Source organism: Lepidochelys kempii, chromosome 18 (assembly GCF_965140285.1).
Source record: "Lepidochelys kempii isolate rLepKem1 chromosome 18, rLepKem1.hap1, whole genome shotgun sequence".
NCBI classification, from domain to species: Eukaryota; Metazoa; Chordata; order Testudines; family Cheloniidae; genus Lepidochelys; species Lepidochelys kempii.
In genome coordinates, this window is record NC_136397.1 from 17,603,125 (window position 1) to 17,621,832 (window position 18,708).

The window sequence follows — 18,708 nt, forward strand, 5'->3', positions numbered from 1 at the left end:
TACTGACAAACAGCTCTGGTTTTGCGAGCTGTTACTCTTTGTTCGCCCTAGAAATGAAAGGACCAAAACACAGGGGGGCAGCTCAGCCTGGATTTGGGGGGACTTTAAATTTGGATCTGAATTTTGCAGCTCGCGCTGTGGAGGAGATGGAGAGACGCCATAGGCCAGACAAAGCCCTCTTTGTGTGCATTCTCTATGCAGACATGATTTGCTGGCCTGTACGTTTTCATTCACCCTCCCTTGTGTTCTGCAACCCCACTGTATAATAATGAAAACCACTCCCGCCCTGTGTGTTGGGGATAGCATCCTCATTTGCCACCCTCTTCCTCTCCAGATCAAATGTGGACCCCGGCAAGAATGCTCCACGGATTCCTGGTGAGGAAAAGTTTCCTGCTTTTCTGGAGGGCCCAGCAGCCCACATCCCTTCCACAAGGAATGGCTAGTATTGTCCAAAAGTAGGAGATTTAGCTCTCCCTACCTTAGGACAAGCCAAGGGATATTGCTTTACACATGGCAGGAGGCTGGTAACAACCTAGGTCATTCCCCTCCTCACACACAAGAAAGGTAAAATTGCTCAGACAATGGCAGTTCTGTGAAGGCTGCTCGTTAAGCTACCTACATTAAGCAGGTTTGAGGCTGCAGAGCAGCAACAATTTCTGGACAGTAATTGGAACTAGGGGGGCTGGAACTAGGGGTGCTGCCGCACACCCTGGCTTGAAGTAGAAATAACAAACACCATATATATAGTTTCCATCAACACAGGCCCGCATTTGCTCCAACCACTCAGACAGAGACAAACACCTACAAGATCTCTATCAAGCATTCTTACAACTACAATACCCACCTGCGGAAGTGAAGAAACAGACTGACAGAGCCAGAAGAGTACCCAGAAGTTACCTACTACAGGACAGGCCCAACAGAGAAAATAACAGAACGCCACTAGCCGTCACCTTCAGCCCCCAACTAAAACCTCTCCAACGCATTATCAAGGATCTACAACCTATCCTGAAGGACGACCCAACACTCTCACAAATCTTGGGAGACAGGCCAGTCCTTGCCTACAGACCTGAAGCAAATACTCACCAGCAACTACATACCACACAACAGAACCACTAACCCAGGAACCTATCCTTGCAACAAAGCCCATTACCAACTGTGTCCACATATCTATTCAGGGGACACCATCACAGGGCCTAATAACATCAGCCACACTATCAGAGGCTCGTTCACCTGCACATCCACCAATGTGATATATGCCATCATGTGACAGCAATGCCCCTCTGCCATGTACATTGGTCAAAGTGGACAGTCTCTACGTAAAAGAATAAATGGACACAAATCAGATGTCAAGAATTATAACATTCATAAACCAGTTGGAGAATACTTCAATCTCTCTGGTCATGCGATTACAGACATGAAAGTTGCGATATTACAACAGAAAAACTTCATAATCAGAGTCCAGCGAGAGACTGCTGAATTGGAATTCATTTGCAAATTGGATACAATTAACTTAGGCTTGAATAGAGACTGGGAGTGGCTAAGTCATTATGCAAGGTAACCTATTTCCCCTTGTTTTTTCCTACCCCACCCCCCACCCCCCTGTTCCTCAGATGTTCTTGTTAAACCCTGGATTTGTGCTGGAAATGGCCCACCTTGATTATCATACATATTGTAAGGAGAGTGATCAGTTTAGATAAGCTATTACCAGCAGGAGAGTGGGGTGCGGGGAGAAAACCTTTTGAAGTGATAAACACCCATTTTTTCATGGTCCGTGTGTATAAAAAACATCCTCACTGCATTTTCCACTTTTATGCATCCGATGAAGTGAGCTGTAGCTCACGAAAGCTTATGCTCAAATAAATTGTTTAGTCTCTAAGGTGCCACAAGTACTCCTTTTCTTTTTGCTATAAAAATTGTTCCAACACCCCTGATTGGAACAGTACAGATGCCCTGAGGATCCAAAGCTGGGCGGTCTGGTCTGGAGGGAAGGCTGCCATGATGACCTCTCTCAAAGCTTCTGCCCTGAGGACAATTCTGACCTGAATTCAGCTGGCTCTTTCATGGCTGAGCTGGCCCTGCAAAGCTAGCAGGAGTGAGAACACTTTGTCAGTAGAAGAAACGGATCTGACTCAAAGTCACCCAGGGAGCAGAGCTGCTGAGTAAGACAGTGCCATTAACCTACAGTCACATTGTTGGCTATAACCACACCTCAGGCCTCTTTTACTGTTCTCGCTTCTGGCACGCTTTGTCCCCGGTTGATCATTATTCTGCTTCAGCTCACCCCCACCGCTGGCTTGGGTCACAGTTCAGCTGTGAGACCTCTGCCAAGTTTTGCAAAGCCACTTCAAATATAAAGTCTTAAATATTTCCAAAATCTTTATTTTTATGGAGCTTGCCACATCCTCGGGGAGGGCTTTCCCTCTTAGCGCCTTGGCGCTACGTCACTCCAGGACTATTCGCAGGACTTACTGAGCGCTCGATGCTGCGAGTCCTCCCAAGTGCTGTTCATGTCAGTGAAAAGGTAGAGAACTCAGCCCCACCAGAACTCACCCAGCACCACATCTGGTTGAGCTCCCTTAAAGATTTTGTGACGAAAAATGACTTTTCGGATGATAACAAAATCCCTGTAAATTTGTCGTATCATTTGAAATGTTCAGCTGTTCCATCAAAATAAAACGAGAGCTTTCACTGGGAACTGAAACCAAATTACTTCCGGTTTTTGCCTCTTTCTCCCTCCCCCGCCAGCTTCTCTCCCATCAAGAGGGGAAAAAGAAAGACAGGGAGAGGAGTGCTAAAAGCTCCCCAGAGAGAAAGAGATGGTTGGTTGATTGGTTTGAATAGAATCAAAACAAATGTTTTTGTTTCAGAGCAAATGCACATGAAATTTCTCATTACAATTAGATGAAAAGTTGAAAAATTCTGCCTGAAATTTAAAAAAGAAAAAAAGGCTTTGTTTCTTTTGAATTTTATGTGGAAAATCCATGTCATTTTTGACCAGTCCTCCTCTGCACATTGTAGGACTGGGCCTAACTCAGCAGCCGCAGCATTTCAATACACAAAGTCCAGGGCAGGACTTTATTAAAATATTTTTTTTCACAATCAGGTTTCACTATCTACGGTGCTGTTTGCCATCAGTGGAGGATCTGGCGCAAATGATCTTTCGATGATGCTATCAGCACAATTTCATTAACTCCACTGGAACCCCACCAGTTTACAGCAGCTTAGGACCATTTACTTTTAAAAGACATGGGGCCAGGTCCTCCTCAGCTCAATCCCATTGAAGTTAACGGAAACATGCCTATTTACACCAGCTAAAGATTTGGCCCATTGTTTTTAACCTGGCAGTGTCCCTATTAGCTCACCAGTGTAAAAGCCCCCATTGTTTTTGCTCAGGAATTATTGGGCTGCAGTACCCCTGGGTTTTTAATAAATCCAATCAGCAGCTAGCTGATAAACAGCAGGGGAGCTCGGCGCTTCACTCTCTGAAAGGTAGGCATTGCTCACAGGCCGCTCGTAAAACTTCCAGGACACAGTGGAGGTGGGAATTAGATGGGGTAGAAAAGATCCCTGGCATGTGCCCCTTCGTCTGAGATTGCCCTGGAGCCTTAATGACTCAAGCGAAGAGGATGGTGCCCAAAATACACACTAGGAACCTGGCCCCTGGCATCAGAGTCTTAGCACTGAGCACAGATGGAACCCCTCAGGGTGCAAACAGAAGGAAATTTGCTTTGCAGCGTGGTGAAATCTTCCAGCAGTCAATACAACACTGTGAAGAATAACTTCCTTTCACATTTTCTTTTACAGCCACACACGGCTGGGTCTACTGGGCACCCCGCAGCCTGTACCCAGCACTTCAGACACACGTGCCTGCTCCTATGAGATCACAGCAGGACTCACTGCCAATACACATCATAAAGAGCTGTTTCAGTTCATACTGTTTGGAGGAAGCGTATTACCCTGACAAGGCTCCATTATGTGGGCAGTGCCAGCATAAACTGGCAAGCGGGTTTCTCCCAGCTCTCTCTGGTGCTTTCGGATTAGCGCGGGGTCACCTGAACCTTCACACACAACTCAAACCAACACCAGGCCTTGATCAAAACTTTGAAAGAGCTCCGGGCACATTCGCTCCCCATTATATCCAGGCCTTGCACTGCGGTGCTTGGTGCAGACACACGCAAGAGGCTGGTTTCTTGGTATTTTGAGGATGACCTTGTATGTAGTAGTTCCCTGAACTATTCCAAGGCTCATACAGGAGCAGGGCCTCTCCCTTTGGTTCTGCCACTGGGAGGGGAAGCCAAATCAGAGTTGCTGGCAGGGCTGGTGAGTTTCAGAACCCAGTGAATCATGGGCTGAGAGCTGATTAAAGTCAGCCTGGAGCAGAAATATTCCCAAGAAGCCTGTTCTCAGGAGACTTGCAGCCCACGGTTTGGATAAGCAGCTCAAATCTGTGTTCCTCTGACTCAAACCCATATTCCACACCTTTGAAGGTTCACCCATCACTACGTGTATGGTAGGAATTACCCCAGCTGTCAAAGTTGCCCAGAAGTCAGTCAAGCTAATGCTCTGCCCATGCAGCACGTGTAACATCATCACTTGAATCAGGTATGGTTTTCACACAGAAGAATGCTGCAGTGTTGTGACTAACACGGGGTGGAACTGTTGCTATCTTTCATCCATTTCAATTTGATATTCATGGCCATATTGGACTGAATGCACCTGATCTTGTCTGACCTTGGAAACTAAACCATCCACAGCCTGGCTAGTATTTGAACAGGAGACCACCTGGGAATCTTGAGTGCGGTAGGCAGCCTTTCAATTTGATCCTCGTTACCAAAAGGCTTTACTCCACATATGGATAGTTTCCTGTTTGACTGGTGATGAGACAGGATTTGAAATTTCAGTTTGTGCTTTATAAAAGCACACTTGGAATAGACTCTTCCCACAATTTCAGTATCACAGGCCATGTGTGCACCAGCCTTATCCTAAAAATCTCCCGCTGCTACCAATGCAGTGATTGCTAGTGCAGCCAGACCACTGGGAACTGTGGAGTTATTTTCACCATAGCGTGTAGACCTCCTGTGAACAGGAGCGGACACTCCAGTGGTTAAAAAGCCAGTGGCCAGCAAGGAGTTCTGTCTACACGGGCTCTACCCCATCGCCATGGTAGTCAACTGACCTAACAGGCCTGATCCTCAGCTGCTATAAATCAATGTATCTCCAGTGAAGTCAAGGGAACTATATCGATCAACGCCAGCTGAGGATCTGCCCCAGCATTTGACAGGTATCTTGAGCTCAGGATATCTTGAATGCAGAAGCTATTATTTCACAACCAGAAACCACTGGGAATCTCACACAAATCTGGACTCCTGAGATTTTTTCTAGTTCAGCATCTAGACCTGAGCAGGTGGGATACATTTCAATCAGCACCTCATTACTACACTGATAACAGCCACACGCATCTAAATGGAGACACACTCCCAGCCCTTCTGAAGTTCACCCATCACCATTATGAGCTGCCAGTTTTGCAGCAGATTCAGCCCATCCCAGCTGTTTAACGCCACCGTCTTGCTCTGTCCTGGGAAGGGAGCAGGCCGTCTGTGTGAGGTTTATACACTGCTTTGACTGATGGGGAACAAAATACAGCCCCTTTATATCTCTTTGGAGAACAACCGTATTTCTATCTGAGATCCAAACCATGGTTTCAGTTCAAACCAGGTAGCTCTGTAATCACGTTGAGCCAGACGATAAAACTAACAGACTGACTGAGACACAATATTCTGCTCAACAGTCTAATTTGCTCTCTGTATTCAAGCACACATAACCCAAGCACTGGGGGGGGAGGAAGGGGTCCATGCATATAATTGGTTTCATATTCCAGTTTTCAGAGCTCCTTCCTGAGCAATGTCTGAGTCCCAGTTTCAAACATCCATCACGTTGTCTTCCCTGAATAGCTCCAGTCTCTGGAATACTTAGTATGGGTTCCTCTGGCAGCTTCCTGCTGTTTTTCAACCATAATAGGGAGATGAAGGAAGAATCCTTGAAACCTCTTGATTTATCTGAGTCGGATAAAGGTCAAAGCATGTCCTTCCACAGGCTTTCAGCTGCTACCATATAGGTGCATACACATATAGGTGTATACATATTTCCAGCCAGTAGAAGTTCATAACGTTTCCAGAATGGAATATTATGTGCTGGTGCTTCCCCTACAGACAAATATGGGGAACTCTCTTTCATCTATTCCTCCCCAACAAGAGCAGGACGAGGTTAACCCAAAGGATAAAGGGCTGTATTAGAGTAGAAAACCTGATCTGTGATTGAGCGAGCTAGGACATGGTGATTTTAATCTTGGTGGAGGATTACACAGAGAGAATGAGAGTGTGAATGTGTGTGTCTGTGTGTCCTTATAGTGTCTGGCACTGACACAGCATGAGAGACTTCAACCATGCTTTACGACAGTGAGTTTCAGCCTGGGGTCCGCAGACTATGTCTAAGATTTCCAAAGGATTCGGACCACCCTTTGAAATTTTTTAGGGGTCTGCAAATGCAAAAAGGTTGAAAACCATTGCTTTAGGATAACCATGATTTAACCATGCGACCCCACCTAGAAAAAAAATACACAACTAAGAGCAGGGCACAAATGTCTTGTCTCCAGCCTTTAATTATATAGGAACATACTGGGGCTTATTTGTAAACACCATTGCAAATTACACAGTACTTCCATATACCTGCAGATTAGGCTGCCATTACGTTTAGTAGATGTAAAGATGATGACTATATGTGCTGAACTATGATTTAGAGGGCAGATATAATCAGACTTATACTTAGTGAAGAGATGGAATTCACTACAGAGACCTCCAGCTGTAACATGGTGCCTGCCCTGTAACGAAACAATCCAGCTCTCCTAGGTGAAGAAGAATTGCATGAGGTCTGTGCCATGGAACTTCAAGTGTTTCAGAATTCTTTCCTAGCAGCTGATTCGGTGTTAAAGAACTGGGTTGTCATATCAAGAGGTGGCTTTAACGCTATTGGGCTAATCCCAGAATATGACACGTCCCCTCCCTCCACTCTTGAGCTACCAGACATGACGGCAGTGAACTGCTTTGTGTTCCACAGCCTTCCAGAGTGACTACTGCAGGCAGTGCAACAATGACAGACATTGCTCTCCTACCCAAAGACTAAAGAGCTTTGCATGTTATGTTCTTTCCTATGGCATGCCCAGTAGATTCCAAGGTAGAGTGAGATCAGAACAACCCACAAAGCCATGACCCCAACTCTGCACCCCCTGAAGTAGTAAAATGGGGGCAGAGGGGGAATTGGTTAAGATGGCCATGGGTATTTGATGTACATGGCCAGTCTCCGTATGTTCACTGCCGAGTTACAAAAAGAGGGAGAGTACAACCGTGTTTGTGCACCACTATCAATATTCCACAGACTATCACAGGGAAAGTCAGGGACGCACGCACCTCACACCAGGTGCCACATTCCAATCACTCACACACCCATTAGGCTGGAAGATGGGATGGCATATCAGTGTTTCTGGATTAAAAGCAGGAGTCACAGGATTCTGTCTGCTCAGGCTGGCAAGAGCAGAGAACATCACAGCAGCACAGCTGTGTTAAATGAGGCATAGGAGGCAGCTAGTCTTTTGGAACAGGTTTTTGCTTGTAATTTTGAAGACCTCTCCCCCCCCACCCCCGATACCACAGCAACCAGCACCCTAGAAACACACAGATTGACTGTTCAGACAGGAGGGCAATAAGCGAGAGGCCTAAGAGCCAGTCCCAAAAGCAGCAGGAACGGGAGTGACAGAGCTGTGAACACAGCCCATAGGAATAAGCATGAAGGGATAAAAAAACCCCCAAGGGCCTCACTCCAAATGAGCTAATACTCTAGGAGCCTGCTCAGAGACAGGCCAGACTGAAAGGACCCGACAGCAAGGCACTGTTGTGCAGTTACACTGTAACACATTCAGACTCTTTAGTGACCCCTGGGTGCCTGCTGAATATTAACCATGCCCCTGAAGTCTAGAGCCATCATTATATATAGGGACCTTTTAAGGCAGAGGGTTAAGTGCTCCCCTTGTTGATTGGCGCCCTGAAGGAATAGTCTGAAAACAGCCCCATTTGAGTTGGTTAAAAAGAACTGCAGCTGTAGCCCTTTTTAAAGCTTTACGAGGAGGCAGGGGGTTGTTTTTAAAGCGCTGATCAAAGTCACCTGCTAATACCAGACTTGAGCCTATAGTCTGGAAAACCCACCAACCGTAGCAATGTTCTAGTTCTGCATGTCTCTCAGGGGTCACTTCAATTTAATCTGAAGAAGTGGGGGGTTTTACCCACAAAAGCTTACGCCCAAATAATTCTGTTAGTCTTTAAAGGTACCACCAGACTCCTGACTGTTTTTGTGGATACAGACTAACATGGCTACCCTCTGATCAATTTAATAAACCTCTCATTATAGCAATATGTTTCTGTCAAGAATAATGATTTTTACACACACACCAATTCTTTAAAATACAAGAACTAGAAAATTAGCCAGCAGGTTCCTACTACAACTCCTATGGCGTTTCAGAGAGCCTTGACTCTACTACCATCTACTGACAGCAAGAAGCGTAGCAGGTGTCTTTTGGTTGCATTGGCAGATGACCTACAGAAGGATACAACAGAAATTAATCAAAAATGTTACCTTGTAGCAATAAGTTCCACAGGCCAATGTACTTAAGAAGTATATTCTTTTATTGCCTTTTAATTTTGTTGCCTTTTGGTTTAATCAGGTGTCCCCTTATTCTTGGATTATGAAGGAAGGAACAGGAGCATGCAATTTATCACCTATGCACCATTTATTATTTTGTATACCTCTAACATAACCCCTCCAAACTCAAATACCTCAGTCTTTTCCATCTTTTTTCATAGGACATCACCTCTAATTGTTTTCATCACCTGTCTCTGGTGGGATATGGTATTTCACCTCACAGATGGAAAGATTGAGGCATGGAGAAGGAAAGTGACTTGCCCCCGTGCAAGTCAAAGAAGGGCCAAAACCAGAAACCAGGACTCTGGACCCCCACTAAAAATGGTTCAGAGAATACAAATAAAAATCTTTAGTTGCTTCTTCTCTTCAGGACTGTTGCTGAATGCTTTCGCTTGAAGAAGGTGCACACTGAGGCTTCAAGCGAGTGGAACTGCATTGTATTTTGTAATGCTGATTAATGCAACTTCCACTCCTGCCCCAACTCTGCTACAGAAATAATGCTGTTCACAGGCTGTCTTGAGAAGCAAGTAGCAGGATGTATGATGAGAATGAGACATTAAGCCTCCCAGGTATGTAACAGGCAGTATGCCACTATTTTACAACCAACAGAGAGCTTCTCCTGCAGGAACATTTGATATGTGATGGTCAAATGACCCTGTCTTCTGCACCAGTATGAGGTGCAGTCCCTCTCACACTCAGAGGCCATTGGTGCAGCAGGGAATGCTTTCCTCCGTCACATTAAGACTATTGTATCACACTTGTGACTCTCTCATTCCATCTCCACCAAGGTAACAAAGCCTACCACATTCATACCCCCATTTGGGACTGGAGACTATGTGCTAGGGTGGTTACACTTCAAGGACTTATTACCAATACAAAAAGGCCCTGATCTAGGAGGAAGGCATGTGCAGAATCATTTCTGCCTTATGCCTTGCACTAAGAAAACTGAGAACAGCTGGATCAGCTTTGATTTCAGTCCCTCACAGCAAATTAGTCCAAATCTGGCTCTCACTGGAACTCCATGAGAATATTCCTCAGAACTGGCAAGTCCTGTGGGTTGGGTCATTTTATTCAGAACCTTACTTGCTCTATTTCCCCTCTCTTCTCCATGCAGCTAGATAGAGGGGCTGGCGCTGGGAGACAGAGGGCTGATTTGAGCGAATGAACCCACAAATTGATTTTTAACTCATTTTTAGTTACTATGCCCACAGGCTTTTTTCAGCAAATGGCATTTTATTATTTCAACAGCCAGTATTGCACAGGGTTCGGAATGATCTCCTCACCAAGATTTTAAACATCTACACACCTCTGGACTCATCATTCAGAACAAAGTTAAAAGAACTTTGACTTATTTTAAATACCTTTTAATTACAATTAAATGCCAAAACACATTTGAGGTGTTCCAGTCATTTAGTTCTCACAAATATCTTGGGCAGCTGCCAGCCCTCAGAAGGCTTTTTCAACCCAGCTCTCCTCCAGATGCGTTTCAGATCTTTTTCAAACTTTGCCTGGAAAGAAAAAGGGACGACTGTGAGCTCTCTTGGAAGTGACACGTTCAAACCAAGACACCCCACTGCATAAAAAGTATCCTAAAGAGAAGCTGGGTGTTATCTGTATGAAGGAAGCAGTACATTACCTAGGCAGCCTATCCCGCTTCTCAGAATATGCTCCAGTTCTTAATCACAGAAAATGCATTTCAAATGCCGTATAACTGCATTTTAGAAATGTTCCATTAGAAATACTGAAAACGGAGACATATTTAACGAGTTCAAATGTTAAAAAAACTAGTATCCAGTAGGGATCAAGAAAGGAAATGGGACCTTTAAGACTGGCTGTTTAAACTTGAAGGGGTTAACTGGGACTAACAAGACACAAACACCTTCTAAGGACAGGTGTGGTGGGAGAAAGACTAGAACAGGGATGAAAATTTGAAGCATGGAAGAACTGTGGGCTATGGAAAGGCAGAGCTAAGTAGCCCATACAACCAATGGAGTTGCATCTGCCTCCACCAGTCTGAATGTGGACCCATGTCCTTCCCTCCTACCCCATTCTAGAAAGTAAAATGCTTCTGGGCAGGAGTGCAGTGTGATATTTTCTCCTTACAGCTGCTGACACTGGCTGTTCTGTGCACATCAGTTGAGGATGCTGGCAAGACAGGTAGAAGATGATTATTACACCAACTATCCAAATACATCTTGGGCATGTATACTACTCATTGGTGCCTATGTCAAGAGATTATTTTTATCCACTGAAGAAGTCGTAACCATTCATCTTTTCAAATTATTTGAATGTCAAGATAGATCACCATGCATAGCGATGTATCATTCAAAGTTTAATACATCTCCTTCCAGCTACACAAATTTTAAATAATTGGCCAAGGACATCCAGATCAAAAAACAAACCAAAAAGTTCAGAGGGTTCCGAAACCAGCATGATCTGCAAAGCCACCAGCCCAATGCACTGGAATTGCTCCAATCAGATTGCTGCTGTTTTTCACAAGTCAATTCTAGATTAAAAGCACCACATAAACTGCTCGCTATATCTAAAGAAAGTGCCAGCCACTTTTTGAAAATATGCCTCTGTTGATCCCAATCTCACCTGACGTTTCTTCCTGCGACCATCTAGTACCTTCCTCCGCAAAAAACGCGTTCGTTTGAGCAGCTTTTTGTACTTATGCCGATTCATTTTCCTCCTGCGGATCTTCAACACATTCTTACACTCAACCCTGTTAGTGCTGACTTCTCCTTCCTCTTCCTCCACATCAGCTCCCCCTTCACATGGGGGACAGTCATATTGTTGGGTAGGCTCATAACCTAGCTTTTCATGAACATTGATGATCTCCACTTTAGGGAGGGAGTATCTAACAGTCAGCCAGCTTTCTAAAGGGCTGATGGACATTTTTCTGGGGATCAGAATTTCTTCCAGTTCAGGGTCCAGTGCATACCAGCGCTGAGGCTGAGCTCCATTCTTATTAGAGGGTTGTGTGCTGTAATTTGCAGATGTGGGACCAGAGCACAGCACAGAAGACGCTGATCTTGGCAAAAAATGTCCTCAAAAAAACAAAAGTTTTGTTTAAACTTCTTGAAGAACACATAACATGAGTGTCTACCTTTAAAATAGCTAAATATTAAAATTACACCCAAAAAGCTACTTTAAAAGTTATTTAGGTTGCAAATTCAAGCATTTGGAAGCCAAATTTACAAATGAAGTGAGCTGTAGCTCACGAAAGCTCATGCTCAAATAAATTGGTTAGTCTCTAAGGTGCCACAAGTACTCCTTTTCTTTTTTTAAATTTACTCTCGCCTGTGCAACTGTAATTCCACCCCTTGTGCATCCATTCTGTTCACTGAATGAGGTAGGGGTCATGTGGAAAACATAGTGCGTAATCACGTAATTAAAGACTGTATCAATGCATATGCACAAGGGGTCAAATTAAAGTACATTGGGAGGCATAAAACTGGCATTTCTTAACTTCTGAGTGGGTGAGTTTGCAAGAAAAAGTAATTTAGGTTAACATAGAAAATTGCATACAAAAAACTACTTTGTTTATTCAAAAGAAAAAGACAAACACATTCTATTGTGTACAGCTGTAACAACCCACAAATCGTGCGCCACTGGCCAGGTTTGAACCCTGAACCTTCACGATTGCAACACAGACTTCTACTACAGTAGCCTGCAGCAGCAGTGGGATGTTGTCTCTGGGAAGATATGGGCATGCGGGTCTTGTTGAGGGGAGGCCAGTCCATCTCTTTTCCCCTCCCACTCCTCAGGAGATGGAAGACTCCTGCATCTCATGGTTTCCCCAGAAGAAAGAATGGAATGCTGGGGCCAAGTGCATCAGGGGTGGGTTATGGGATGATCCCAGCCTAACTCTGTCTCTCTCCCTCACTCAGGTGTTGGAGGAGCTCCTAGTGGTGCACCCAAGAGAGGGGATGGATGACAAATCAGGTCCATGGCATGTGTTTGGCTAGGGAGGGGCAGAAAGGGAAAAACCTGGCTTAAATGTACCACAGTGGCATAACTACAGTATATAGTTACTGATGTTGCTTTTGTGGGCCCATAGTTCAAATACACAGGAAATTTCAAATAATTATTTGGACCACTATGTTCAAAAACAGTTTAACACTAAAGAATGCAGACGTTAAACTGTAATTTACCCATGAGTTGAACTAAGGCAAAACGTGCACTTTACCTTAAGGAAAAGGGTACAATTCAACCAGCTAAATTTAAGCTAAAGAGGTTACCCCCGCATCTAGAGTAGGAAAAAAGTCAGATCTAGAAAGATCCTAAGAACCTGAAAAGATCTCAGCATTCAACCCTCCTGCTCCCAAATACATTATACATGATCTTAAGGGGAATTAAAGTTAAGGCAAAACCTCACAATAGTGTCAATACACACCAATCAGCAGGATTAGTGACCTACTGTTCTTCAGCACAAACGACTGACTCTCCTGACTTGTAATGCCTGCGGGCAAAAGAAACTCTGGAAGTCTAATTACCTCTGAAAACTTCAAAATCAGGTTTTGCACTAGCAGTTCTAACACAGACGCACTCAGGGGGATTTTAGTTTCCCTGTTCTGTTTACCTGCAAATCGTGAGGCCTTCGCTAATTGAGAAGTTAGTCGTGATATCAACATATTTGTTACTGATTTCTTCCCTCTGTAAGAACCAGTAAGGACTGCCAAAATAAGAACATTCATTCAGTGAACTACACAAAACTGGAAGGAACTGAACCAGGCACCCACCCTGATCACCCCCAACCGCTCCCCCGCCGCCGCCGCCACCCAACCGCTCCCCCTCCAGGGCCCCCCCGCCAGGGCCCCCCCCCAACCGCTCCCCCGCCAGGCCTCCCACCCGCCGCCGCCGCCCCCCCCAACCGCTCCCCCGCCAGGCCTCCCACCCGCCGCCGCCGCCCCCCCAACCGCGCCCCTGGTCACGCCCCCCCGCCGCGGCCCCCCATGACCCTTTACTACGGGGACCCGGGGAATAGGCCGCCGCCCCGCGCTGCATGTGGGCTCCCCGAGCCGAGCCCGCCCCGCCCCGGCCCGCCCCGGCCCGGCCTCCCATCCCCCCAGCGGCGAGGGCCCGGGCCCGCCCGCCCGCACTCACCATCTCAGGCCCGCCGCCCGGGCCGCCCCGCGGTTCCCGGAAATTCCGGCGACGCTCCGGCCCGCCCGGCCCCGCGCCCCAGCGCCCGCGTTCCGGCCCCAGCGGTTCCAGGCCCGCCGGCCGGTGTAGCAGCATAAACGGCCCCCTGGCCGTGGGTGCGCCCTAGGTTGTACTGCGCATGCTCAGTCCGGATGGCCGCTGGGCGGGGCGGGGGGACACACGTGGGCTAGGCAGGCGGCCAGGCTGGCACCCCCGAGACCCAGACGGGTGGACAGACAGGACCCAGCAGAGAGCCCCAGACACACTCACACACACACAGGTGAGCCCGAGACACACACAGACACACAAGCGTGAGTCCCAGACACACTAACACACACACACAAAGGTGAGTGTCCCCCCCCCACACACAGACACACAAGGGTGAGTCCCAGACACACTCACACACAAAGGTGAGCCCCAGACACACACAGACACACAAGCGTGAGTCCCAGACACACACAGACACACAAGCATGAGTCCCAGACACACTAACACACACACACAAAGGTGAGCCCCAGACACATTCACACACACAGACACGCAAGGGTCAGTCCCAGACACAGTAACACACACACAAAGGTGAGCCCCAGACACACAAGCGTGAGTCCCAGACACACACAGACACACAAGCGTGAGTCCCAGACACACTAACACACACACACAAGGGTGAGTCACAGACACACACAGACACACAAGCGTGAGTCCCAGACACACACAGACACACAAGCGTGAGTCCCAGACACACTAACACACACACACAAAGGTGAGCCCCAGACATATTCACACACACACACAAAGGTGAGCCCCAGACACATTCACACACACAGACACGCAAGGGTGAGTCCCAGACACAGTCACACACACACAAAGGTGAGCCCCAGACACACACAGACACACCCGGGTGAGCGCCCTAGAGAGATGCATGAACACAGATGCATGCACATATAGGCACACACAGAGCTGAGCCACAGAGACACATTCACGTCCATTCAGAGACACACGCGGGTGAACAGTAGAGAGACACACGAACGCACACGTCTGAGCCCCAGACATACACATGAACACAGCTGTGTGCATGCGCATACTGAACACAGGTGTTTGAAACCCAAATGCTGAAGCGCTTAAAGCACCTGCTGGCCTGGATTTCTGTAATTACCTAGCTCCTAGCCTGAGCAGTGGCGGAGTGGCTGGAATCACATCATTTGCATGTTTGGGCTACATTCCCACATGGTGCTTCTGGCCTGGGAATAACAGAAATGGGAGAAAGAACAGATACTACTTGTGTTCCTTGCCAAAGGGACAAGACTTCAATGTTTCTCTGAAGCGGCTTCTGCATGGGGATGTTGAATGACAGCAGAGCGTTCTGAGGAAAATATTCCTCTCTGGGGAAATTCCTTTGGGAATATGTTTGAAATACCCCCTCACCCATGCAGCCCTCGCCTGTGATGATGTCTCCCTGCACTACCTACTGACTACCGATTATATCTCCCGCCTATATTTGGTGTCACCCCAGCAGATTGGACTCTTTTATTTTACCCAAGTTATCATACCCAAAACTATTGGTCAAGTCTGTGCTCTAGTGTGGCTTTAAGACACTGGAATGGGTCATTCTTCTCTTGCCAGGCCTAACTCTAGTGGGCATTTCTGAGCCTGTTGCTGGCCCTCTCACAATAAACTGACATCAGGGGTCTCATGAGAGCCTGGGGGAAGAGCACAAGACTTCTGGGCACCAGCCTTATCAGTGCTTCTTCAAACCCCAGAAGAAAATCACTGAACATTTATAAACATTTTCTTGAAGTGGTTAGGGGGGTTTCCAGGGTTGACTTTCCAATGTTCAGCACTTCTTAGAGGTGGGTTTTGCTGAATTCTAGAGAATATTCCATGCAGGAGGAAAAGGCACCTACGACAGGAATTGATGGCCTCATATTACACCACCCGTGGCCCAACGTGCCCAGGGTGCTGTGTCCAGAGCTAACATTCAACCAGTAGGCCACCCAGCAAGAGCCTTGGGGCAGCTTCCGACATGGAAGCTCTTCTCCAAGATGGGTTTGGCAACCCAGACTGCCTGAAGCCTGTCCACATTTAAACTGATACTGGAGAGACCAGGAAGGGCTCTCTCTTGTTAACCTCAGTACTCCATATTCATTGGCCCTGGATGCAACACTGTGGGCTGATATCCCTCATTTGTGCCATGGCTTTGTCTGTCAAACCCTTCAACTAAAACACCCTTCTTAACTGCAGCAGCTTCTAGCTTCTTAGGATATGATTGCACTAGTTTTTTAGTCAACGTTGCTTCTTCCAGGGTCAACAAGACCTACATTTCTAAAGGCAAGAAATACCCATGCTAATCAGAGGAAGAGGGTTGGGGTGGGGCGGGGCGGGGCGCAGAGGAGGCAGAACAAGCTGTGTGCGCCTTCTTTACATGGCATGAAAAAAAGCACTGTCCACCCATCCCACAGTTTCTCTTTTGCACCTTTCCTTCAAGTGAATCAAAGCAAACACACACATTCCATCAGCAAGCAACGTCTGGTTGGTGCATCACAGCACTGGACCATGGACAGGTCATTATGATATGGTGACACTTCCAGATTGCCAGTGGCGGTCAAAGGAATGAGGGGTCTATGGAGCAGAACGTAGACATGCTGCCACCACACACAGCTGCAGGTTATGAACCAGTTTTCAACCAGTAGCTTCATTTCTCCCCCTCTAAAAGGCAGCATGAATGGGTAGCAGAATTAGATATGTCTGAACAGGAGGGAGTGTTTGTGAAGGGAAAAGCTGTAACTACACTGAGTTTAAAAAATAGCTTCTATTTGGACCCCTGAAACACCCTCAGGTGACCATGAAGAGCATTACAATGACTGGATTAACAGCACAGAGCCTTTAACCGACTGTAGTTCTGAGCAGTAGCAACTGACCATCAGTGCCATCCAGTAATAGTTTGGCAGCCTAGATGACAAGCACTTTGGGGGTAGTTACCAAGATTTTAGAGTTTGCATCACCTGAAGTGATGAAGTTACACCAGCTGGGGGAAGGATGTAAGTGCAGAAGGCAGAGGACAAAGGGAGGAGTTGTAATTTAGGGACAGCCCTGATGCACTTGTAGGGGCAGCTGTAGAACTCACCTAATCGCCAGTCTCTCTGAGACTACTGAGAACATTAGACAGTGTGCAGATGTAGCATGTCCAGAGAGGGCTGCAGCAGCAGAACCCCCACCCCATGGGCATAGCAAGAAGGAATTTAACACAAAGTGTCCCATAGGTGTAAGGTACAGCTATTTCAGCCATAGAAGAGCCATGAGTAGCCCAGGCCACTTGTAATGCCCCGGCTAGATTTAACACTGAAATTCAGTGTACACAGAGTGATTAGTTGCAGTGCCAGATTTGTTTCCTAAGCCTCTTTCGTCTCTGAGGAGCTGAGTCATCTAAAGGCTTTCTGTTTTCACCCTCCCACCTTTGCAGGAGGAGGGGAGTATTTGTTTATGGCTCTAGCACCCAGGGAAACTCCAGGAAGAACTGGATCAAGGCAACCCCAGGTCCTATGTACACCACAACAATGCCAGCTCCCCCACATTAGCTTAGCCCCCTTTGCCTCCCCCGCTGCCAAGACCACCCCGCATTGAAGGGGTGGTGGAAACAACAGACCTTGACCCCATTTGTTCCCCACAAGCACCCCTAGTGCCCCTGCCTTCATGGGAAGGCAGGGATGGGCCCCCAGTACGTATCCCACTAGCTGGCAGTGTTTCTGCTTGGGGGGAAGCGAGTAGGGGCTCCTGCACTCTTTCAGGAGGTCAGATGCTGGTATTAACACCCTAATGAGATGTAGAACAGTGGTTCTCATCCAGGGGCCTGAGGCCGCCCTGGGGGAGGGGAGGGGGAGGCGCACCAAGCATTAGACTCACTGGGGCCCAGGGCAGAAAGCTGAAGCCCTGAACATGGGGCTGAAGCCCAGGCCCTGAGCCCTACCACCCAGGGCTGAAGCCGGAGCCTGAGCAATGTAGCTTTGTGGGAGCCCCTGTAGCACAAGGCCCCAGCTGACTGACCTGCTTGCTAACCTCTAACACTGACCCTGGCTTTTATGTGCAGAAAAGCCATTATTGTGGCCCAGGTGGGCCGTGGAGTTTTTATAGCATATTGAGAACCCATGATGTAGAAGGTAGTTTGCACCTCCCACAGCAATTGGTTCAGTGGGACTTAGTTATGGTTCATCTGCCATTGGTACTCTGGCATGAGAACAAGGGGAAAAAAGAGTGAAAACTTGAGCAAGGTCCCTGGACATGGGATCTGTATCTTAAGCCAGCTTGCAAGATTGCAGTGGGGCAGGTTTTGAAGAATATCTTCTGTCCAGGAAGAGACAGCTCATAGCTTTGGCCCTTGTCCATGTTGCTATTAAAATCACACCTCATCACACAGAGGAAGCTATTCTTCAGCACGCCATTGAAGTAACTAGGCAGCTTGACCTAAGGAATTAGTACCTCAGCAAGTACTGTTTTAAAGAAAAACTTTAAAAAAAAAAAAAAAAGTTGCAGTTCCTGCAACAAGTCTTTGCTTCCACCCTTACCTCAGTCAGCATTCAGAGATCTCTGCTCTATCCCAGCTACGGGTAATATTTTGTACCCAAGAATTAGTTGCTCTCCATGTTTTGGGCACTACCAGTGAACTGAGCCAGCCTCTAACAGCCACCCTCAAGTAGCACTGGGCAGAGAGCAATGCCTTTCAGCTGGAATTTTGATCTCATGCACCTTGAGCCAGAGGCCCAGACTCCTAAGCTAGGTCCAGTAGAGAGCCTCTGAAGTAGTTCAGTAAACAAGTGG

General features: G+C 47.0%; 1 protein-coding gene across 4 annotated transcripts; it reads right to left on the reverse strand.

Annotated features, from left to right (window-relative positions):
* Window positions 1-6,634: 6,634 nt before the first annotated feature.
* On the reverse strand, window positions 6,635-13,985 carry AURKAIP1 (aurora kinase A interacting protein 1). Of its 4 annotated transcripts, XM_073316462.2 has the most exons (7): window positions 13,858-13,985; window positions 13,334-13,426; window positions 13,148-13,213; window positions 11,347-11,798; window positions 10,852-10,893; window positions 10,110-10,256; window positions 6,635-8,643 (listed from the first exon to the last, which is right to left on the reverse strand). In XM_073316462.2, the coding sequence occupies exons 2-6, from the start codon at window positions 13,383-13,385 to the stop codon at window positions 10,155-10,157; spliced, it is 714 nt and encodes a 237-aa protein (XP_073172563.1). In that variant the 5' UTR covers window positions 13,386-13,426; window positions 13,858-13,985; the 3' UTR covers window positions 6,635-8,643; window positions 10,110-10,154. The 4 variants fall into 4 exon arrangements, with proteins under 4 accessions (XP_073172563.1, XP_073172562.1, XP_073172564.1 ...); XM_073316461.2 differs by lacking the exon at window positions 6,635-8,643 and having other exon boundaries at window positions 9,962-10,256; window positions 13,858-13,984; XM_073316463.2 differs by lacking the exons at window positions 6,635-8,643; window positions 10,852-10,893 and having other exon boundaries at window positions 9,962-10,256; window positions 13,858-13,973.
* Between the last annotated feature and the right edge of the window lie 4,723 nt (window positions 13,986-18,708).

Bases quoted from the DNA above. Each gene is read 5' to 3' on its own strand.
- AURKAIP1 (XM_073316462.2), bottom strand. From the start codon at position 13,385: ATGTTGATATCACGACTAACTTCTCAATTAGCGAAGGCCTCACGATTT. The intron at 10,894-11,346 runs GTGAGATTGGGA...CTGTCTTGCCAG, and splicing joins GTCGCAGGAAGAAACGTCAG to CATCCTCAACTGATGTGCAC. The intron at 10,257-10,851 runs GTAAGGAGAAAA...TTTTCTTTCCAG, and splicing joins AACAGCCAGTGTCAGCAGCT to GCAAAGTTTGAAAAAGATCT.